The 25,000-nt window shown below is 40.7% G+C and overlaps 1 protein-coding gene across 1 annotated transcript in view; it reads left to right on the top strand.

Annotated features, from left to right (window-relative positions):
- Positions 1-25,000, top strand: part of LOC307142423 (gamma-aminobutyric acid receptor subunit pi) — a gene marked incomplete at its 3' end in the record, with an annotated part of 122,453 nt that overhangs the window by 94,797 nt on the left and 2,656 nt on the right. The window contains exons 7-9 of the mRNA XM_079843278.1: positions 6,875-7,012; positions 11,257-11,409; positions 20,619-20,812. Coding sequence (XP_079699404.1) covers positions 6,875-7,012; positions 11,257-11,409; positions 20,619-20,812 — 485 coding nt within the window. The remainder of the gene's footprint in view (positions 1-6,874; positions 7,013-11,256; positions 11,410-20,618; positions 20,813-25,000) is intronic.

Genomic DNA, 25,000 nt, shown 5'->3' with positions numbered 1-25,000 from the left:
ACACACACACACACACGACAAGACAGAAGAGAACGCGCTGTATGTCAATGTCCTGACACACACACACGACAAGAAGAAGAGAACGCGCTGTGTGTCAGTCGCCTGACACACACACACACACACACACACACACACGACAAGACAGAAGAGAACGCGCTGTATGTCAATGTCCTGTCTCTGTGTGTGTGTGTGTGTGTGTGTGTGTGTGTGTGTGTGTGTGTGTGTGTGTGTGTCAGTGTCCTTTTTTTTATCGATTCCCAGCACTAAAACAGACACTTTTCTATGTGTTCAAACACCCAGTTTTCCATAAGGAGTTTTTATGATTTGTTTTTAACTGTAAAAATTATTTGTATACATTATATAACGGTTTATATTTCTCACATAATTTTGCTATTGCAGTGGGAATTGATACTTTTAAATGTAACATTTCAAACATTTCAAACTCGATTCAAATCTAACAGGCATTAACTTGGACGCCTATACAAATGTTTGACCATGTGCTCAATCTTTTTAAATCAAATACACATTTTTACATTTTCAAAGTTTTCCAGGGGTCACACCACCTGACACGATAAGCTGCATCAACCTCATCATTACTCAAATCTCACATGATCTGATGTTTATGGGCGGGGACTAACATCGTGACTGCATCAAAGGGTCCTCTGGGGTCTTCGGCCCCTATGTCGGTCGCTCATTTTTGGGACAAAAGTTTTTTTAAGTAATAGAATAGTTTTGAAATAGGACTGATGCACTATTTCCCCTCATTAATGAGGAATTGCCAAACTATTTGATTACTAATTTGACTGAGAAAATTAACCTTTTTTATTGCAGTTTTGAACGTTCTGTTGTGAACTTTTCTCTTCTAAAGAATAGGAAACTCAGAAGATGAAGACCAGGAGACGTCGGGATCAAACAGAAGTGATTCTTTTAGTGAGAACTCTCTGTGCTGCAGGTCGTCCGAAAACAGTCTAATTTAACAGTACAAAATAATGCAATTTATCTACATTTCAGGGGGAGGGGTTATACAGCAGGGGGAGGGATTATACAGCAGGGGGAGGGGTTATACAGCAGGGGGAGGGATTATACAGCAGGGGGAGGGATTATACAGCAGGGGGAGGGGTTATACAGCAGGGGGAGGGGTTATACAGCAGGGGGAGGGGTTATACAGCAGGGGGAGGGTTATACAGCAGGGGGAGGGGTTATACAGCAGGGGGAGGGATTATACAGCAGGGGGAGGGGTTATACAGCAGGGGGAGGGGTTATACAGCAGAGGAGGAGACACTCAAAATAGGGACACACCCCAAACATTCCTGTCTCATCAGCAGAACAGTGCCATTCAAACGCAGAGATGCTAATCCAATCACTTGTCATGGTAAATAGTCAGGAAGTGCATAAAGACAAAAGACTTAATGTCTCAAACACTTACACAGCCTGACGTAATCTCCTTAGAATTTCCTCAAGTTTACTTCAAAATGTAAAACACAAATATAGATAATGTTTTCAGTTATATTCATAACAATGTATAAATTTGTAATCCCACAGTTCGGACGGTCGCACCACCTGACATTTTTGCTCTTTCAAACACCACAACTCAAAAAGTCCATTAAATTTCAAACAAATGAAAAGGATCTCTAATGAAGGAAATATTGTAGATCAATTTGATTTCATAAAAATAGTTTTTAGGAAAATAATGAATTCGGACACAAAAAAATACATGTGATGTCATTGACCCATAGACAGACAGAAGTGTTTGGCATGATGTGTGTGTGTGTGTGTGTGTGTGTGTGTGTGTGTGAGATTTGGGTCAGTTTAGTGTCCCATGAAGCCTGATTTGCTGTGGTGCGGGCCCTAAAGCGGCTCTGTTCTTGCTGACTGTCTCTCCATCGCTTCTCTGATCTTCCCGTTCCCGTGTCTCTCTTCCTCGACTCTGCTCTTGCTTATATAAGCATGGAGAGTGGGAGCTTTAGAGGAGGTTCTGAAGTCTGTCTCTAATGACAGCGCTAGCGGCCGCAGGTGCATTTCTGGAGATGTCTGGGTCGTGATCAAAAAGCTAAATATGGTTTCTTATGCACAAACCCAAGCCTACTTATAAGACCATTAAGGTGACATCATTGTCATCCCAAATTATTTTCTTGAGGGAAAATATTTCATAGAAACTCTCAATTTTAGGTGTATTTTTCATTCAATTATTATTTGAGCACATTTATGGTTCTAAAGTGGAGATGGTGGTCTAGTGTGTGGATGTCCAACTGGTCCTGGAGCGCTACCACCAAGGGTCTACCATTGGGGGGGTTAAACTCGCAGCACATTTATAATTTATTTACAACCCCAAATCAGAAAAAGTTGGGACAGTATGGAAAACTCAAATAAAAATTACAGCTGCAAGCAGCATTTATCGGGGTTCAAGCAGTTTAAGGCCTTTAAAGTCCCTGTAAAGGCAATTCTGAGATTTGTTTCTAAACACATTATAAATGTTAGAAATGTATTGCTGAAACACATTACAAAGACTGTGAACTATGAAGTACTGAATTCCGAAGTTAGACCGTTAAACAGTTTTTCACCCTTGCTGTGTTTGATCAGGATTTTCTGGGCGGGGCTAAAACGGTGGCTCGATGACGCACTGAAGCCACCGAGCCTGGCTCCTCCCCTAACACGATCATAACTAGAGCACATTCGCATCAGTTCACCCGCTCGATCGCGAGTTACTGACAGTACTGTTAGTTACTATAGTCAACAACTTACAAAACAGCTTACAAAACAAAAACGATGAAGAGGTGGATTAATTTTGTGAACAGCAACCTTGATGGAGAGCTGAGGATCATCACCGACACCTGCCTCTGCAGTGACTTTACACCGGATCGTTTTACAAACTTTCACCGGAGACAACTGGGATTCACTGATAATCCGCTGCAGAACCGACTATCCCCCACCCAGGCCTTTCATCCTCCCGTCCCGCCGACATCTGGTGCGTCGTTATCATAGACGGTCGTGATCAGTGAGTGTTGTCTTGTGTGCTACTGCCGCTTTCCCGCGAGTGGGCGTGGTTTCGGCGCCGACAGCGGACACACCCCCAGCGTTTGAGAGCAGAGAATGCTGCTCATTTTTTCAAGTTTTTGATAAGCTATTTTATGTACTTCCCAAATTTTTTTATGATTCAAATTTGGCTGGGTGGTTAATAACACATTTATCTGTGGTGTGAGGAACTCAGAACACATGTTTAGTTTTGACTTTACAGGGACTTTAAGCACAAATGCATAAAAATATATTATGTTTTATTTAGCAAGCATGTAACCCCTTCAAAAACCAAAAGTAACTCAAAGGCCAACAGAACTGGGAGCAAGGAGGATTGGGAGGTCAATTGCAAATTAAAAAATTTAAGGAAAAAGAAAATAATGTTTTATGTTACATTAAAATAAGTGAACGTAAATATGATCAATAAGTTTGCTAATGGTTCTTAGCAAAGTATTGGAAACAATAGTTTGTGAGCAAATGTAAGTGTTTAATAATTTTCAGCATGCACATTGAGAAGGAAACTCAACAGGAACAGCATTAACACAGATGACAGACAATTGCTTAGCACAGAAAGATGAAAATAAATTAGGTACAGTATTGTTAGATTTTATTTTACAATTACTTTTCATACTGTACATTGGTTTTGAAAGTTATCTGTTTAATAGGGGACATTGTGTATTTTATATTTTAAATACATAATTTTGACCCCTTTTTAACCTTTATAGCGCCACCAAGTGGCCAGTCGCTGCGTCCTTTTTCACGCGGCCACAAAATGAGCTCTTACATAAGCATGCTGAGTTTGGTGAAAATATCTCGTTCCGTTGACGAGTTATGGCCAATGAAGTAAAAGTGGCTCCTCCCACCTCAAACTTTTTGGCGGCCCTTAGGGACCGTGAACACAAATTTGCACTTATTTTTGATAACTTTTGACATTCAGACTCCAGAGAATCTTACTGCCCAGGTTTGGTTCCGGTCGGGCCAAAAACCTAGGACTAGTTCGCAAAAGTAGGTTTTTGGAAAAAGCCAAAATACCTGACCTTTTTACCAGGGTGACGGGCCAATCCGAGGCATGCATGTTGTCCACCTTGAGCCAAGGATTCCAAGGATATAAGACACTTGAGCCCACACATAACGGTTTAGGAGTTATGAGCCATTTCATACTTTTGCTCGCTGTAGCGCCCCCGTCAGGCCGGTTGGGGCGTGCCTCGGTGACGCTGGTAGTCGTAGTGAGTACTACCAGCCCTGAAAGTTTCATGTCTCTACGACTTACGGTTTGGTCTGCCCGATCAGTTTTAGATGGAGAATGATGCATCATGGGAAAAAGTACAATTACAATAAGGTTTCAGCACTTCGTGCTTGAACCCCTAAAAAAGGGCTTGCGCCCTTGTCCTTTACGCACTGAAGTTCCTCCAGATTCCTTGAATCTTTTAATTATGTTATGCACTGTTGAATGTGAAATATCCAAATCTCTTCCTATCTTTCTTTGAGGAACATTGTTTTTAAACATTTCAATAATTTTCTCACGTATTTGTTGGCAAACTGGCGATCCTCGGCCCATCTTTGCTCCTAAAGGATTAGACCTTTCTTGGATGCTGCTTTTGTACCAAATCATAATTACAATCACCTGTTGACATCACCTGTTTCAAATCACATCATTATTTAACCCTTTTACCTCATTATTAGCCCTAAATTGCTCCTGTCCCAACTTGTTTTGAAATGTGTTGCAGGTCTGAATGACAGGAAAGGATGCATATTTACAAATGACATGAAGTTGACCAGACAAAACATGAAATATTTTGTGTTCATATTGTCTGCAATGAAATACAAGTCAAAGTAAATTTAGAAATCACTTCTTTTTTTTTGTGTGTGTGTGTTTTCCATACTGTCCCAACTTTTTCTGATTTGGGGTTGTATTTATTGAATAATTTTCTTGTGTATTAGACGTAAATGCAGCTGTTCACTTGACTATTGATGCCATAATGACACAGTAGTTAAAGTAAGTGTTTAAGCACCAGCCAGCAGTGGCAGATTCCACTTAATAGATTTTTTGTGTGTGTTCAATATCTTATGAAAAAAAAAACAAGAACTTAAAGATTAATTGCATCACTGTTTTGGCACCTACATAGTACAATGTATTTTATTAACATCACATTTTAAAAACTTAACATCAAATAACAGCATTAAAAAGTTTCAAATAAAATGCCCATAAATGATTTTAAAAAATCAGTTTAAACTTGAAGAGCTGATTTCTGTCCACAGCACAGAATACGAAGAACATCCAGCAGTCCTGAACCAACACAATAACACACGGCTAAATATTGATACATCATTTTGTTTTGTCGGTATCACACACACCCCTAATAGAAACCTCCATCTTTGTGTCTGATCGTCGTGTGTGTGTCACATCCACACACAACCGTTGTTTCTTAAATCACGGGTTACAGATGTGAACAGCAGTGATACACACACTCCTCCGTCCTCAGGGAGTCTGAATCACACATGGGAAAACACACATTAATGAACGTCACATGGATCCGCTGCCAGAAAGCAGATCTTATGATCTGAGTACTGTGACACAGCGCCACCAAGAGGACACACACTGATATTACACACTCACCGTTTTCTGATAGGGTCACACACACATTCATATATCTAATGATTAATATCTGAGTATGTACGTGAATGCGTTATTTTGTTGGGTTGTTGACATTTGCACGTATCAAACTCTCTTCTCATGTTTATCATAACATCATAAGCCAGTTCCAAAATTTAATTCGGGATCATATTTTGTTTCTATATGAGAGTTGAATTGAAATGTATTTGTATAGCGCTTTCACAATACATATCGTTTCAAAGCAGCTTCACAGAAAATGCATCTACATTACAATTTAAATTGATTTGTGCATGTTATGCATTTCAGAAATGCACATATACAAGCACACAGATTAGCTAACTATCTATTATTAATCATTATAATAACTATGGCACACAAATAAGAATACATTGGACATTTAGTTTAAAGTCTTTGATTTAGCATTAACATTTGAACTGATCAAAGCTAGTGTCACAACTCGTGAAACCCAATGAGAAATTAATTTATATGTAAACAAATACCGTTTTTAAATAAATAAATAAATAAATAATTAGGGCTGTCAAAAGATTAATCGCGATTAATCGCATCCAAAATAAAAGTTTGTGTTTACATAATATATGTGTGTGTACTCTGTTAATTATTATTTATATATAAATACACACACAAGCATGTATATATTTAATAAATATTTGCATGTATATACTGTATATACATTTATATAATCTATAATATATATATAAATATAAATGTTTTATGTATAAAAATAATATTTTTTTCTTAAATATATACATAAATTTGTGTGTATTTATATATAAATAATAATTAACAGAGTACACACACATATATTATGTAAACACAAACTTTTATTTTGGATGTGATTAATCGTGATTAATCTTTTGACAGGCCTATAAATAATACTTTTATTCATCAAGGACATATTAAATTGATCAAAAGTGACATTAAAGACATGTATAATGTTATAAAAGATGCTATTATTTCTAATAAATGCTTTCCATTCATCAAATAATCCACAGAAATATGAACTGTTTTCAACACTGATAATAATCATAAAAGTGTGTTGATCATCAGATCCTCATATGAGAGTGATTTGTGAAGGGTCATGTGACCCTGAAGACTGGAGGAATGATGATAAATTCAGCTTTGATGAGACTTGGCTTTTCTGTGACTCTTATAGTGAAATGTATGAGTTATTGTATGATTGAGGAGTAAAGTGCTGATGTTTGTGTGTGTGTGTGTGTGTGTCCACAGGGGGTTATAATGTCAATGACGTGATGTTTTACTGGGCGCGTGGGAACGAGTCTGTGAGTGGTTTGGACACGCTGAAGCTGGCCCAGTACACCGTGGAGGATCACTACACCTCCGCATCTGAGGCTGTGTATGAGACAGGTACACACACCACAGGTCAAACCAGTCCTGAAATAGGCCAGGCCTGTACCATGAAGCCAGTTTAGCCGGCTAGCCAGATATGTTTAAGCTTAGTTTGTGCCAATCCTGGGGTTTAGGTGGCATTAAAGGGTTAGTTCACCCAAAACTGTAAATTGTGTCATTAATGACTGAGCCTCATGTGGTTGGACACCCGTCAGACCTCCGTTCATCTTCAGACACAAATGAAGATATTTTAGTGTAAAGCTGATGCTCTGAAAGGCCTCCATTGGCTCAACTTTACACTCTCAAGACCCTTAAAAGACACTAAAGACTAAAGTTACAAAGTCCATCTCACTACAGCGGCTCTACAATAACTTTAAGAATCGGCGACAATAGTTTTTGTGCGCAAAAAAATCCTAAATAACGACTTATATAGTGATGACGATTTCAAAACACGGCCTCATGAAGCTTCGAAGCGTTATGAATCAGTGAGTCGATTCAGCAGTTTGAATCGCCAAATTTCAGCTGTTTGGCGGTTTGACACGCGATCCGAATCATGAATCGACTCACTGATTCATAACGCTTCGAAGCTTCATCAGGGTTTCCGCTGGGTCTTAAAAAGTCTAAAAAAGTCTAGAATTTCAAAATCAAAATTTTAGGCCTTAAAAAGTCTTAAATTCGTGCAATTATTCTGTTCTAGGTCTTAAATCATTTTAAACAGGTCTAAATTTTCCTATTTCCATGTAACGCTACCTCTAATGCTCATTGAAATGCTCCCGCAGCGCTCTAGAATGTTTTGTTTTTTAATTCCGTGGTTCTGTAGTTCTTTCTTTCGCTAGTCCAAATTTGCTGTATTACGACTACAAATGAGACCAATATGTAACTTATTTTGCAGCTAATCAGCTTTTGTGTTATTGGCGCGAGTCTCTTTCGGATAGTACCACAGACACATAAAATGGATTTTATTCTTCAGCTAATAGTCCTCAAGTTTTTTGCATTCCCACGATTACTAAATACAAAGAAAAATCAACAATGCATTTTTTGAGGTCCTGCATAATTTGTAATTTCACCGCAAAATAATGGCAAGAAACCAAAATAAACAAGATTTATGCATTTGGTTTGTTCTATTGTCATGTGTGACTATTGTGCATCTAATATAATACATAATATAGTAAATGTGGTATCCTAATTATGAAATTTCTGGAAATTACCACCACAAATTCAGTCATTTTCATCTCAAAAATCACAAAAACAGCGAAATCCTGGTGGGATTGAGCTATGGGGGAAGTGCAAATTTATCGATTTGTTCAATTTGAATAAATTAATTTACTTTGCGAGTAATTTCGTGACTGCATTTCCTTTAAATAGGTCTTAAATTTAATTCACAATGGTCTTTAAAAGGTCTTAAAAAGTCTTAAATTTGACTTGGTGAAACCTGCAGAAACCCTGTTCATGAGGCCGTGTTTTGAAATCGTCATCACTATATAAGTCGTTATTTAGGGTTTTTTGCGCACAAAAACTATTGTCGCTGATTCATAAAGTTATTGTAGAGCCGCTGTAGTGAGATGGACTTTGTAACTTTAGTCTTTAGTGTCTTTTAAGGGTCTTGAGAGTGTAAAGTTGAGCCAATGGAGGCCTTTCAGAGCATCAGATTTACACTAAAATATCTTCATTTGTGTCTGAAGATGAACGGAGGTCTGACGGGTGTCCAACCACATGAGGGTCAGTCATTAATGACACAATTTACATTTTTGGGTGAACTAACCCTTTAAGTCAATGCAAAGACGCGAATACACGCCCGAACTTTGGTGGATATTCGCGCCGCGTTAACCAATCAGGAGCTTGTTCTAGTAGTGACAACAATGAGGATAAAATCTGTATATTAATATCTGGTTCAGACAATATGATTATCACTGTGATAACATTAAAGTGAAAGGTATAATAAGCTACACATGAAATAAAGCAAACAATTCAGTCAAACATTCAAAGTCAGCGCTAGTCGGCTACAACGGTAACGTAAAGTTAAATAGCGTAAAAATAAAAAAGTAATGAAACTTCACTTTGCCCTCAGGCTAAACGATTTGCCAGGGAACAAATTATAGATCCATGAGACCAAAGATCGGCCGTTACAAGACGAATTATAGCTGGAGACGCCACAGTGATTATTATAGTTTTGCATTTTTAAATTAGTTTTTATTTTATTATCGTTTTCAATTTTTCTACAAATTTCAGTTTAGTTTTATAAATTGTTTTGCTAGTTTTAGTTTAGTTTTTATTTTGTAAACACATTTCTATTTAGTTTTTATATATTTCGTTTCAGTTTTAGTTTTAGTAGTTATAGTTTAGCAGAGTTACCAGAACTAAGTGTAGAGACCAAATCAAGATTTTTAATTTCAGCAAAGTTTAATGTTTGCACAGATTAGAGTTCACTCTTATGCAGACATCTTCTACAGATTGTTTTATTTAATGCCATGTCAGCATCTAAGGCTATATTCAAAACCTTTCCTTGCATAATCTTACTAAATAAGTCCTTAAGTGAAATAATTTTATAAAAGAGCATTCTTGTTTGAACCCAGGACAGTCCAACACAATATGTTTAACGGAGAGGGGAATCTACAGAACATGCTTAGAGTTGGGTCTTCACCTTTAAGAGTCAAACTGATGCCACAGTAATGGTTAATCTACGGGTTATTTAGTGCTGTTACACACCCTGAAGGTTTGTCTTTTCAGAGTTTTTCAGTATAAAAGTAAATCGTTTTTAAATGTCAGGACTTCCTGTCGGGACGAAAGTAACATTTTTCAGAAAATCGGAATTTTAAAAGATAATGTTTTAGACCGAAATATATTTTTGCTGTGGCCAATAACTCACAAGTGTGGTCTATCAATAGCAGGTGGTATTTTGTACAAATGTAGAACGACTACAGTATAATTTCACTTTGAACATAAGCTGCACATTGTTACTTTTGACCCCATCAGGTTGGACGAAAGTAACACAACAACACAAGCTAGATTTTTTGGTGCTGCTCTTGTTTTTATTAACACATACCTGACTATGACCTTGTTAATATGTAACTGCAAACATATTTTGTCCTTTATCTTTGCAAAAAAATTATTAAATTACATTTTCATTTTATATGTTAAAGTTCATCAAATGTTTCAAATGTAACCTGACAGGACAAACTTGAATTGTTTAGAATTTTTTTTTATTTGCAATGTCAATCTATTTGATACGTTTTTTCTTCAACAGTATGAACAATATAAAAATTAAATTAAATTTGCATAATATGCATTATATATATAATAGCGGGACAAGTGTTAGGGGAGAACCGGGGCGAAAGTAACAAAGCGATTTTCTCCGAGTCCTGAATACATTTGCATTTCAAGTGACAGCAGGTTCAGCACAACCCATGACGGATCTGCCAAATATCACATGATTCCGCCATCGTTTTCCGCGGTTGGGTCCGAAATATAGTTTTCAAGTACGGGAAGTAAATTAATGAAGCAGTGCTTTTTTTTCCAATTACAAGTTGTGTTTCTTGTTTCATGTGTCACAGTGATGATCAATCTACAGGTTATTTAGAGCTGCTACACACCCTGAAGGTTTGTCTTTTCAGAGTTTTTCAGTATAAAAGTAAATCGTGTTTAAATGTCAGGACTTCCTGTCGGGACGAAAGTAACACGCTATTATATATATAATGCATATTATGCTAATTTAATTTAATTAAATTTTCATATTGTTCATTCTGTTGAAGAAAAAACGTATCAAATAGATTGACATTGCAAATAAAAAAATATTCTAAACAATTCAAGTTTGTCCTGTCAGGTTACATTTGAAACATTCGATGAACTTTAACATATAAAATGAAAATGTAATTTAATAATTTTTTTGCAAAGATAAAGGACAAAATATGTTTGCAGTTACATATTAACAAGGTCACAGTCAGGTATGTTTAATAAAAACAAGAGCAGCACCAAAAAATCTAGCTTGTATTGTTGTGTTACTTTCGTCCCACCTGATGGGGTCAAAAGTAACAATGTGCAGCTTATGTTCAAAGTGAAATTATACTGTAGTCATTTTATATTTGTACAAAATACCACCTGCTATTGATAGACCACACTTGTGAGTTATTGACCACAGCAAAAATATATCTCGGTCTAAAATATTATCTTTTAAAATTACGATTTTCTGAAAAATGGTACTTTCGTCCCTGCTCTCCCCTACTGTTTCGTATCACTGAGAAACGTTTCTGTGCTTCTCTTCCCAGGAAACTATCCCAGGCTGATCTTTCATTTCGAGCTGAAGAGGAGCATCCTGTACTTCATCCTGGAGACCTACGTGCCCTCCAGCCTGCTGGTGGTTCTGTCCTGGGTCTCTTTCTGGATCAGCCAATCCTCTGTCCCCGCACGCATTTGCATAGGTACAGGAATGCATTTCATTGGCTGTGTGTTTTTTATAATCATTATTTAATTTCCCACAGTGCACCTGTGCTCTAAATTGAAAAATGGAGGAGTGCATTTAGAAACTTAAGAACTATTTCTGCATTAAATAAAACGGATTTAGCCATATAGTGTTATTTTAGTGCTGTATCGTTTTTATTAGGGCTGTCAAAAGATTAATCGCGATTAATCGCATCCAAAATAAAAGTTTGTGTTTACATAATATATGTGTGTGTACTCTGTTAATTATTATTTATATATAAATACACACACAAGCATGTATATATTTAAGAAAAAAATATTATTTTTATATATAAACATTTATATTTATATATATTAGCGATTATAGAAATGTATATACATGCAAATATTTCTTAAATATATACATGAATGTGTGTGTATTTATATATAAATAATAATTAACAGAGTACACACACATATATTATGTAAACACAAACTTTTATTTTGGATGCGATTAATCGCGATTAATCTTTTGACAGCCCTAATAAATACACACACAAGCATGTATATATTTAAGAAAAAAATATTATTTTTATATATAAACATTTATATTTATATATATTAGCGATTATATAAATGTATATACATGCAAATATTTCTTAAATATATACATGAATGTGTGTGTATTTATATATAAATATAAATAATTAACAGAGTACACACACATATATTATGTAAACACAAACTTTTATTTTGAATGCGATTAATCGCGATTAATCTTTTGACAGCCCTAGTTTTTATTAATATTTTGAATTAAATTGAATTCTGCTTTCATTTTAACTTTAGTTAAAAGTTTTAGTAATTCTGTTGTTTTGTTATTTTTTTTTAATGTCTGTATAGTTTTTATTAATTTTTTTTTCAGGTTAATGAAAATATACATTTTATTTTATATCAGTTAACATTTATTTATTTCAAGTAAAGAGATTTTAGTTTTTGTTAACTATAATGACACTGATACTAGTAAAATATATATATTTAATAATATGTGTCAAATTATGTTCTCAGTGATGGGGCGTCCCAGACAGAAGATACTAGAGATTACTTTAAATTAAATTACACACAGTTTGTGTAGCCAAATAATAACTGGACACGCGGCGTGACTTTCATTCAATAAACGAGCCTGAAATACACAGGACTCTTATTTTGAAATGTATTATTATAAATTCAGACGAGGAGATAAAATATGCATTCATACACCCGTACACAACATATTACAGTATAAACACGTACAGTACACACTGTTCATAAACGTGTGTGTGAACGCACAACAGCGCCACCTTCAGGCTCACATTTATTAATGACATCACAGCCTTATGAAGATTAATAATCACATTAGCAGGGTTTTTCCTGGCTCAAAATGAGGTGGAGGTGGTCAAATCCTGCTTGGCCCAGCCGAATCGCGATTAATTTGGCCAATTAATTGTCCGTTTTAGGGCTTTGTTATACATTTTTTGTGTGCTTCGATCATTAAATAATTATGAATTTAATCCCTTTTAAATTATCACTTTGCAGCGTAAGATTACAGCTAACACCTTTTAAATATTTAAATATATATTCAATTCAGTAAAAAACTGAAATAAGCTCAACAAACTGGCAAAATAAAAGGGTTATAAATGTATGATTCATATATCTCTACATCACTATAGAATATCTATACATCTGTGTTTGTGGAACTAATGGTCACTCTTTTATTTGTTAAACACAATCCAGAATCCACACTCATTATAGAAAAAACAATAAATTAATAAAAATATATAATCATAAGCTATGACAAAAATATATATTAAATTAGGTGAGTGGATAGTTAAAAAAATTGCAATTACAAAAAGTAATTCTTGAAAATAAATCTTTGGACTAATTTTATAAAATCTAAACATGTTAATGAAAAGGTACAAATGACTTTGTCTTCTTATTAAATACATTTATGTAAAACAATTTATATTTCCTTTTTAATTTATATTTATATATGAATGTAAATAATTATATGGGCCTACACAAATAATATCAAATTGCAAGATTTATAGTTTATTGTAAACGTAATGTGCAGCTCTGTAAAGGGACAACAAAGATATGATCGATACGTGAGAACAAGATATGCGTTTAATAATCTTTCAGTGCACAAAACTATGAAAATATATGAAACGCTTCAAAACAGAGCGACAACAAAGCGATTATGCGCTTCCCGGGTGCAGAATGATGCGCTTAAAGCAACATGGAATCAGAAAGCGAGTGCGCATTGAAAAGTTCACGGCATAAAGAGAAGATGAGCGCACAAATCCTAGTCTACTATGTATATCGGTCCAAAAGTTCACGGATTATTTGTTTTAAATACCGGTTATTGTGCGTGTGATGCTAATTAGTAGTCCTTGTGTTGTCACCCGGGTAGCGAGCACAACATCGTTCAGAAACCGCTAGATAAACTCCAGGGGCCTCATTTATAAACGTTGCGTACGCACAAAAGAATGCGTACGCCGCTCTCTACGCAATAATTGGTATTTATAAAACGCAAACTTGACGGGAAAATGTGCGGCCCTTCACGCAAGCTCTAACCCAGGCGGACGCACAAAAACGGCTGAAGTGAGAAATGGCGACACCGTCGGCAGATGAAGAAACACGTGAAAGTGTGTGAAACTGTAGACCGTTGTGTAAAAGAAATGTCAATACTGCCTCTCATAAATAACATGAAGACTTCACAAATCAAGTCTTACAATTAACAGCCGAAACGAACACCTGTTTGATCTGCAGTGTAAAACAAACAAAATCAAACGAAAATTACAACAGAAATGCAAATTAACACATATTTGCAAAAAGAAAAGAGAAATATGTTCTGCAATAATATTGGCATGTTATGCAATTCATCCTCATAAATAATATGGTAAACAGAACGAAATAGCTCATGTATAAAACTGATATTCTCGTCAATGTGTCCGTCTGGCGGAGCAGATATAGATGCAATTAAATAGACAGATATCGCAATCGATGAATATTAACTTGTGGGCGTTTCACGGACTATTTATGGGCAACTATGGGCGTGACATGAAGCCGCAAAAGCTGCGCTACATTTAGAATTGATTGTGATTTATTAAGGGAAAACTGCGCAGGATGTGCGTGCGCACGGTTTTATAAATCCGAATATTTCTGTGCGTACGCACATCCTATGTTTCATCCAACGCTATCTCACGACCAATTCGTACATATTTCACGAGGTGGCTAATTCGTACGAATTTGTACGACCTCACTCGTACAAATTTGTACGTTTTGTCTAAACCCCAGTAACGGGTAGGTTTAAGGGCGGGGTTTGAGGTAGGTAATTCATAAGAATTCATACGAATTTGTCAACTCGTCAAATACGTACGAATTAGCAAAAATTTTACACATTCGTACGAGTGAGGTTGTACAAATTCGTACAAATTAGCCACCTCGTAAAATATGTACGAATTGCCGTGAAATCGGGTTGGTTGTCAGATGGGCTGTCAGGGGAACTTGAGAGTGCTGAAAGGCATCTTCTCCTTCGCTGCGGCTTCTTCCCCCGGGGTGGAGGACCCGATGCGTGAGCTTTTTGATTCTGAGGAATTAGATGGGCTCCGTATCGAGGCTCGCCATTTCCTAGTGCAAGATTCAATCTCGCGTTGCCAAAAAAAAAAGGCAGCGCGTAGGTTCGGGTCTGCTAGTAAAGTGATACAACGTGATACGGTGAAATGTTATACTGTTGGGTGCAAGGCAAGCGGTCAGCGCCTGAGGATGCTGGCTGTTTTCATTGAGAAATATCTCGACACGTACTGCCGTGCGCTTTTCGGTTGTTTCTGCCTCGCGCCTGTTTGGCTTTTTTTCCCGAGGGATGAAAGCCAATTGTATTATAAGGGCTCGAGCCCTTATATGTGGTTTACGAGTCCGTGTAAATACAATAAAACAGTATCATCTGGTGATTATGGCTGCATTTAAGTCTGAGGATTTAAATGAAATAGGATCTGACTTTGAGGAGTTAGATATTCAGCCTGTCATTTCGGACCATGTTTTACTGTATTGTGTGATACTGTTGGGTGCGAGGCATGCGGTCAGCGCCTGAGGGTGCTGGCTGTTTTCATTGAGAAATATCTATATAGCCAATTATATAATAACGGCTCGAGCCACGTTGCTGAGGCAACGTGTGGTTACGAGCCATATAAATACAAAAAACAGTATCGTCTGATGATTATGGCTGCATTTAATTCTGAGGAATTGAAGTATTATAAAGTGGCCTTGTGGCCTGCGGGACACAACAGTTTCAGGCAGTTGCTAGGCGCAGTGTCCGCCCTAGTGTTGCGGCCCTGTCGAGTTGCTCCCTTAAATGAGGCCCCTGCTGGCCAGCCCCCTCTCCCGGTAGGAGCGACGGAGGTCGTTTTCCCCCAGGAGCTCTCGGGAAATCAGTGCTGTGTTCCCGCCGTCAAAGACCCTTCGGGCCTCACTGATTTCCCGCGCACGCACGCCGCCTTCGTCCCCTCCAATAGGACTTGCGACTGGGCAGCGAACGTGTGCGCCCACCGAAAATCGTTCTCGACTGCTCCCTGCCGGTTAGCCGCTTCAGGGGGTCGGGAATGAGTTTCGGTTGACACCCGAGGCCAGCCTTGAGAGGCTGGTTCCCGTAGTAGATTATCTCGGCGCATGGTCATGTCTTCCAAGTGGGTCTACATGGGTCCTGCAGACTGTAGAGCTGGGTTACAGGCTTCAGTTCGGTTCTCCTCCCCCGAAGTTCAACGGGGTGGTCCGGACTGTGGTCGGTACAGAGCAGGTTCGGGTTATGGAACATTTTTACATTTACATTTAGTCATTTAGCAGATGCTTTTATCCAAAGCGACTTACAAATGAGGGCAATAGAAGCAGCTAGAGCAGTCCAAGGGAAACAATATCAACAATATGCAAGTGCTGTAACAAGTCTCAGTTATTTTTGCACAGAACAGAATTTTTATTTTTTTATTTTTTTATAAATAAATTAGACAGACAGACAATGAATAGAATGATAAGTGCTATTCTCGATCGGTCAGGTGTTGCTGGAAAAGATGTGTCTTTAGACGTTTTTTGAAAATGGCTACAGACTCGGCCGCACGAATTGAGATCGGCAGGTGATTCCACCAGGTGGGAACGGTCCAGGAAAAGGTCCGTGACAGCGATTTCATGCCTCTCTGGTATGGCACCACAAGGCGTTGTTCACTGGCAGAACGCAAGTTCCTGGAGGGTGTGTAAGTCTGAACGAGCGAGTTTAGGTATATTGGTGCAGAGCCAGTGGATGTTTTGAAGGCGAGCACCAGTGCCTTGAATTTAATGCGAGCGGCTATTGGTAGCCAGTGCAGACTGATGAGGAGAGGCGTGACGTGTGCTCTCTTCGGCTCACTAAAGACCAACCTCGCCGCTGCATTCTGGATCATTTGCAAGGGTTTGATAGTGCATGCCGGAAGGCCCGCTAGAAGAGCATTACAGTAGTCCAGTCTGGAGAGAACGAGAGCTTGGACCAGTAGTTGTGTGGCATGATCTGATAGGAAGGGTCTTATCTTCCTAATGTTGAATAGTGCAAATCTGCAGGACCGGGTTGTTGCAGTAATGTGGTCAGTGAATTTTAGCTGATCATCAATCACAACCCCAAGGTTCCTGGCTGTCCTGGACGGAGTTATGGTTGATGATCCTAGCTGAATGGTGAGATTGTGATGCAGTGCTGGGTTGGCAGAGACAACAAGAAGTTCTGTCTTTGCAAGGTTAAGTTGAAGGTGATGTTCCTTCATCCATGCTGAAATGTCTGTTAGGCAGGCAGCGATACGAACACCAACCGATGGATCATCAGGTTTAAATGAGAAGTAGAGTTGAGTGTCGTCGGCATAGCAGTGATAGGAAAAGCCATGTTTCTGAATGACCGATCCCAATGATGACATGTAGATGGAGAAGAGAAGTGGTCCAAGCACTGAGCCCTGGGGAACGCCAGTGGCTAGATGATGTGACTTAGACACTTCACCTCTCCATGACACCCTGAAGGACCTACCTGAGAGGTAAGACTTGAACCACTGGAGAGCGGTTCCTGAGATGCCCATCTTCATGAGAGTTGACAGGAGGATCTAGTGATTAACCGTGTCAAAAGCAGCAGACAAATCCAGTAAGATAAGTACTGTGGATTTGGAGGCTGCTCTTGCCTGTCTCAGTGCCTCAAGAAGTATAAGCCCTGTCAGCCAAGGAGGCCATAGAACGGGTCCCTCTGGCAGACAGGGACTCCGGGTTCTACAACCGGTACTTCATAGTTCCCAAGAAGGATGGTGGGTTGCGTCCGATAATAGATCTCAGGCTCTTGAATCGGTCTCTGAGGAGATTCAGGTCCAAGATGCTCATAATTCCAGCCATCGTGAGTCAGATCCAGTCCGAGGACTGGTTCGTCACAATAGATCTAAAGGACGCATACTTCCATATTTCCATCCTTCCATGTCACAGGAAGTTCCTGAGGTTCGCTTTCGGGGCGAAGCGTACCAATATCGGGTTCTTCCCTTCGGCCTGGCACTCTCCCCTCGCAGTGGCGGTTCGGCATCGAGATGTCGTTCTGGCCCACATCAGGTGCTTGGGGCTGAGACTCAACACGAAGAAGAGCGTGTTGACGCCCTCCCAGCGGACTACGTTCCTGGGGGTTGTATGGGACTCCACGTCGATGCGGGCACAAATGTCCCCCGCACGCATGGAGTCCATACTGCCGATGGTCTCCTGACTGGAGCCGGGCCGCAGCCTCACTGTGAAGCAGTTCCAGAGACTGCTGGGGCTCAGGGCAGCAGCGTCCAAGGTGATACCTTTTGACCTGCTGCACATGAGACCCCTACAGGGGTGGCTGAGGGCCAAGGGTTTTTTCCCGAGGGGAAATCTGTTTCGTATGATCAGGGTAACGCGCAAATGCCTTTGTTCCCTCGTCATATGGCGGAAACCTTGGTTCCTGTCCCAAGGACCAGTGCTGGGAGCATCATGTTGCCGGAGAGCCGCTTCAACAGATGCTTCCCTCACTGGCTGGGGCGCGGTCATGGATGGCCGCTTTGCGAGAGGTCTGTGGGAGACCCGGCTTTCTTCATGGCACATCAACTGCCTGGAGATGCTGGCGGTCTACAAAGCTCTGAGGAGCTTTTTCCCAGACCTCCGCGGCCACCATGTCCTGATACGCTCAGACAACACCTCGGTTGTCGCGTATCTCAATCACCAGGGGGGTTTGAGGTTGCGCCCTCTTTGCAGACAGGCGCATCAAGTCCTCCTGTGGTCCCAGGGGAAACTGTCGTCTCTCAGAGGAGGGATCTGCTCTCGCAGGCAGGGGGCACAATATTTCACCCCCGGCCGGAGTTATGGAGCCTCTCGGTCTGGCCCCTGAGGCCCCCTCGGTACCTAGAGGCGGGCCTGTCAGCAGAGGTAGTCGAGACTTTACTCAGCTTCAGGGCTCCTTCCACCAGGAGACTGTACAGCCTCAAGTGGAACGTATTCTCCACTTGGTGTAGAGAGCATGAGGTGGACCCAGTTAACTGCCCAGTTGGCTTCAGTGCTGGAGTTCCTCCAAGATCACTTCTGCTCTGGTCTTACCCCGTCCACCCTGAAGGTGTACGTGGCTACCCTTGGGGCTGTCCACACACCTCTAGGTGATGGACTCTTGGGGAAGCACCATTTGGTTGTACAGTTCCTCCGTGGGGCTCGGAGGATGAGGCCTGCGGCTCGCTCCAGAGTCCCAACCTGGGACCTGGCGGTGGTACTTGAAGGGTTGGCTGAGGCCCCCTTCGAGCCACTGGAGTCGGCTGAGCCGAAGAACCTGACCCTGAAGGTGGCCTTTCTCCTCGCCATTACCTCTCTCAGGAGAGTGGGAAATCTCCAGGCCTTGGCGGTCACGCCAACTTGCCTGGAGTTTGCCCCTGGCGGAGTTAGGGCCATCTTGCACCCTAAACCGGGCTATGTACCTCATGGAGCACGGTCTCTGGTTCTTCAGGCTTTCCATCCCCCTCCCCACCTGACGGCGGAAAAGGGGAGACTTCATCTGCTCTGCCCGGTCAGAGCCTTAAGTATTTATTTGGAGAAGTCTTCCCAGTGGAGAAGGTCAGACCAATTGTTGGTGTGATTTGGCTCACCCAAGTAAGGGCTGCCTGCATCGACTCAGACGATCAGTAATTGGATTGTCCAGGCTATAGCCACGGCTTATAGGGTGCGCAATTTGCCTTCACCCATGGCCGTGAGGGCGCATTCCACCAGGAGCATGGCTTCCTCAGTGGCCCTCCTTTCTGGTGTCTCACTTCAAGAGGTATGCGAGGCTGCCGGGTGGGCCACCCCGCACACCTTCATAAGATCTTACAGTCTGCACCTCCCGGTGACGCCTGGTGCTCGAGTGCTTGGGTCCTAAGTGTGCCTGGGTTCCAGCTTCACACTGGGACGTGGGGTGATATCGGTGTGGCCTAGTGAGTATTAACGTTCCCAAAGTGTCGTCGCAGTACGAGCTCCCTCGAAGGGGAACGTCTCGGGTTATGACTATAACCCTTGTTCCCCGAGAAGGGAACGAGACACTGCGTCTCGTCACCACACCTATCACGGGTAGAGCGCTTGCTTCATCGCAAGTGCTGGTGTGTGTATGCATCAGCATCCCTTATGTATCTTCCGGGTATGCCGTCAACTACTACGTCATGACGCACCACCAATCAGATTGGCTTGATTTCATTCATACCACGCAACGCTGTGGGCGTTCCCAAAGTGTCGTCACTCGACGACGCAGTGTCTCGTTCCCTTCTCGGGGAACAAGGGTTATAGTCATAACCCAAGACGTTTTGTCGACAGACGGAGGCGGCTTGAAATTCTCTATGCAGGAAAAACCCTGATTAGGCAGTGTCGCCAGTTATGTTTATCCATCCTCAAAATATAAGAGCCTTAAGATGATCATTAAGACGCTTGTTATAGCATTTAAAGTGTTGAACATGTGTGAAAACTGATCCGCAGGGATTGTTTATTCACACACACATGCTCCAAAACACATTGTACAGTTCACACACGTCTATTTTTAGGCGCAAATGCGAGTGAAACACTCGAGCCCTGAAGACTACAGTGAAGAAAAGACTTGGATAAATTAGTCATTGTCTATGGAGATATGCCAATATTTAACGGAGTGTCTATTTACACCAGAGCTGGGACTGTGTGTGTGTGCCCGCTCCAGGTGTGACCACCGTGCTGACCATGACCACACTGATGATGGGTGCCCGCACGTCTCTGCCCAACGCCAACTGCTTCATCAAGGCCATCGACGTGTACCTGGGCATCTGCTTCAGCTTCATCTTCGGCGCGCTGATCGAGTACGCGGTTGCACACTTCTGCACGCTGCACCACCCAGACTGCAACAGCGCCCTCATGGTAAGAGTGGGCCGTCATCATCATCTCCATCATCATCATCTTCATCATCATCATCTTCATCATCTTCATCTTCGGCGCGCTGATCGAGTCAAGTCAAGTCAAGTCAACTTTATTTATATAGCGCTTTTAACAATGTAGATTGTTTCAAAGCAGCTTTACAGTGTTAAACAGGAAAATAATGCAGCATAATTTTAATCAGCTGTATAGCCATTCTGGAAACATTTCAAGTATCATACAGTGACAGTGTGGGCGTTAGATCAATAATTCGATCAGTAATTTAGTTTAAATGGTTAATTTAGTTTAAATTTTTCAACTAAACATCGAAATTAATCTAAATAATAATGTCCCCAACTGAGCACGCCAAGCCAGAGGCAACAGTGGCAAGGAAACCAAAACCCCATTAGGTGACCTAATGGAGAAAAATAAACCTTGGGAGAAACCAGGCTCAGTCGGGGTGCCAGTTCTCCTCTGGCCAATTAACAAACAGCGTATTATTATTATTATTATTCTGGTAGCTTTACAGCTCGGAGGTCATAATAGATCAGAATATTCGAGGGACCGGGGGCAACATGCTGGAGACGGGTTTATTGAGGATGATGTTGAATAAATAATTATTAAAGTGCAATATTCGAATGATCGGAGGCAACACGCTGGAGACGGGTTTATTGAGGATGACATATCGATTTAAGTATTATTTAATTGTAATATTCGAACAATCAGAGTCTACACGCCGGAGACGGGTTTATTGAGATGCCGTGTCGATGAGGCAGTTGCAGGGGGAGTCTAATCACGGTCTCTGCAGACACTTCGGGGGCCTGTGTTGGTCTTCTCTGGGCGCAGGTCCACCATATGAACTGGATACGGCCTGGATCCGGCTGACTGCAGTAAACCTCGGGATAAAACAGAGAGACTATCATTAGCGTAGATGCCATTCTTCTGATGATGTAACGAGTACATCAGGTGTTATGGGAAGTGTTCCCGGTTCCGGCTGACCTAGTTAATGCAGCCTAACAATCATTTCATTGAAAAAGTGATTTTATGTGTATGCCACAGTAAAGAGATGTGTTTTTAGTCTAGATTTAAACTGACAGAGTGTGTCTGCTTCCCGAACAATGTTAGGAAGACTGTTCCAGAGTTTAGGTGCTAAATAGGAAAAGGATCGACCGCCTGCAGTTGATTTGGATATTCTCGGTATGATCAACTGGCCAGAGTTTTGAGACCGCAGTAGACGTGATGGAGTATAATATGTTAAGAGCTCGCTCAAGTATTGGGGAGCTAAACCATTTAGTGCTTTGTAAGTAATAAGTAAGATTTTAAAATGTATGCGATGTTTAATAGGCAGCCAGTGCAGTGTTGACAGAACTGGGCTAATATGGTCACACTTCCTGGTTCTAGTAAGAACTCGAGCTGCTGCGTTTTGGACCAGCTGGAGTTTATTTATTAAGCGAGCAGGGCAACCACCCAGTAGAGCATTACAATAATCTAACCTTGAGGTCATGAACGCATGAACTAACTGTTCAGCATTTTGCATTGAGAGCATGTGCCGTAATTTAGATATATTTTTAAGATGGTAGAAAGCAGTTTTACAGATGCTAGAAACGTGGCTTTCAAACGAAAGATTGGTATCAAAGAGCACACCCAGGTTCCTCACTGACGACGAGGACTTGACAGAACAGCCATCAAGTGTTAGACAGTATTCTAGGTTACTACTTGTGGAGCTTTTTTGTCCAATAATTAAAAATTCATTTTTTTCTGAATTGAGTTGCAAGAAATTACCGGTCATCCAATGTTTTATATCAGCTATGCATTCCGTTAATCTTGTGAATTGGTAAGTTTCTTCAGGGCGTGAAGAAATATAGAGCTGAGTATCGTCAGCATAACAATGAAAACTAACGCCATGCTTCCTAATGATATCTCCCAGTGGTAGCATGTACAGGGTGAAGAGTAGCGGTCCTAGCACTGAGCCTTGTGGTACTCCATACTGAACTTGCGATTGGTGTGACATATCTTCATTTACTACTACAAACTGATAACGGTCGCATAGGTATGATTTAAACCATGATAATGCAATTCCACTAATACCTACATAATTTTCGAGTCTATTCAAAAGAATGTTGTGGTCGATAGTATCAAATGCAGCGCTAAGATCGAGTAACACTAATAGAGAGATACAGCCACGATCGGATGATAAGAGTAAATCATTTGTAACTCTGATGAGAGCAGTCTCAGTGCTATGATACGGTCTAAATCCTGACTGGAAATCCTCACAGATACCATTTCTTTCTAAAAAGGAACATAATTGTGAAGACACTGCCTTTTCAAGTATTTTTGACAGAAAGGGTAGATTTGAGATTGGTCTATAATTGACTAAATCTGTAGGATCAAGTTGCGGTTTTTTAATAAGTGGTTTAATAAGGGATCTAATATTCAGCAACCCAAGCTTTATCAATTGTTCATCTGTATTATATATTTTGTTTATTTGTTGGACGTCAATTAAATTTTTACTGTTGAATGGTTTTGATGTTTTTTTGTATTTACTAATTCGGGGAACAGACACAGTCTCTATATGATAATATCTAGGTGAAAGAGTCTCTATGTGCTGGGATTTATCTGACTCCGGTAACGTGAGACAGCTAGCAGACGGTCGGTTTAGCCAGTTTGTCTGCTTCCTGACCTGGGCCCTAGTGAGTCAAGGTTTAGCTCTAAGACTATGTGCCAAATTACTAGAGAGAAGAGCGGCACCACCCCAAGAGGGATGGATGCCATCCTTCTTCAACAGGTCAGGTCTGCCCCAAAAACTTTTCCAATTGTCTATGAACCCTATGTTATTTTGCAGACACCACTTAGACAACCAGCCATTGAGTGATGATAGTCTGCTAACTATCTCATCACTCCTTTTTACAGGGAGCGGTCCAGAACATTAAACAGCCTCAGACATCGTACTAGCGAGTTCACACACCTCTTTAATGTTAATTTTGGTGATCTCCGACTGGCGAAGTCGAACATCATTAGTGCCGACGTGAATAATAATCTTAGAGAATTTACGATTAGCCTTAGCCAGCACTTTTAAATTTGCTTTGATGTCAGGTGCTCTGGCTCCCGGTAAACAAGTGACTATGGTGGCTGGTGTCTCTATCTTCACGTTCCGTGTAATAGAATCGCCAATGACTAGGGCACTTTCAACAGGATACTCAGTGGGTGCTTCACTGAGAGGGGAGAACCTGTTTGATGTTCTAACCGGAACGGAAAAGCGGTTCTTTGGTCTGCGACTATGCTGCCTCACTGTTACCCAGTTTCCCTGCTGCGAGGGCCCTGCAGCCGGAACCGAAGAATGTACTGAGTTCACTAAGCTATTCGCATCCAAATCAGTGTCTAAAGCTGTTCCATCCTCACTACTCTCAGATAAAGTATGGATGCGTGTTTCTAATTCTGAAATCTTCTCCGTCAGCCTAACTATCTCCTTACATTTATCACATGTGAAGCCCTGTTCGCCAGCGGAGAAGCCTACACTAAACATGCGACATGTAGTGCAAGTGATAATGACAGGAGAAGACATGACTTACCGTGTTTGTTGATTAATCCAATTTACCACTTACCACAATCCTTTGCTGGACACAATTTACTAATCCAAGTTATGAACTAAGAAAAAGGGAGACCCGGGTGCAGAGATAACAAGCTAACAGGCTAGCAAAATGCTAACGTGTGATGGTGATTTAGATTAAAAACTAGTGATGTCAAATTTAACGTGATAGGCAATTTTTAAACAATGTATGGTGATGAGTAAGTTATATTTAGCAGTAGAAGAAAGAGCAAATATCAAAATAAAGATTCAAACGTAAGCAAGGCTCTACAGAGCTACAGACTTGAGCTACAGAGCAACAGACACAGCAGGCAGACAGGAGCAATCGATCAGGAGTACGCGGTTGCACACTTCTGCACGCTGCACCACCCAGACTGCAACAGCGCCCTCATGGTAAGAGTGGGCCGTCATCATCATCTCCATCATCATCATCTTCATCATCATCATCTTCATCATCTTCATCTTCGGCGCGCTGATCGAGTACGCGGTTGCACACTTCTGCACGCTGCACCACCCAGACTGCAACAGCGCCCTCATGGTAAGAGTGGGCCGTCATCATCATCTTCACCCTCTTCATCATCATCATCTCCATCATCTTCATCTTCATC

The sequence above is a fragment of the Gobio gobio genome (assembly GCF_949357685.1).
Source record: "Gobio gobio genome assembly, chromosome: 18".
NCBI classification, from domain to species: Eukaryota; Metazoa; Chordata; class Actinopteri; order Cypriniformes; family Gobionidae; genus Gobio; species Gobio gobio.
This window is presented reverse-complemented; position numbering and strand designations above follow the sequence as displayed.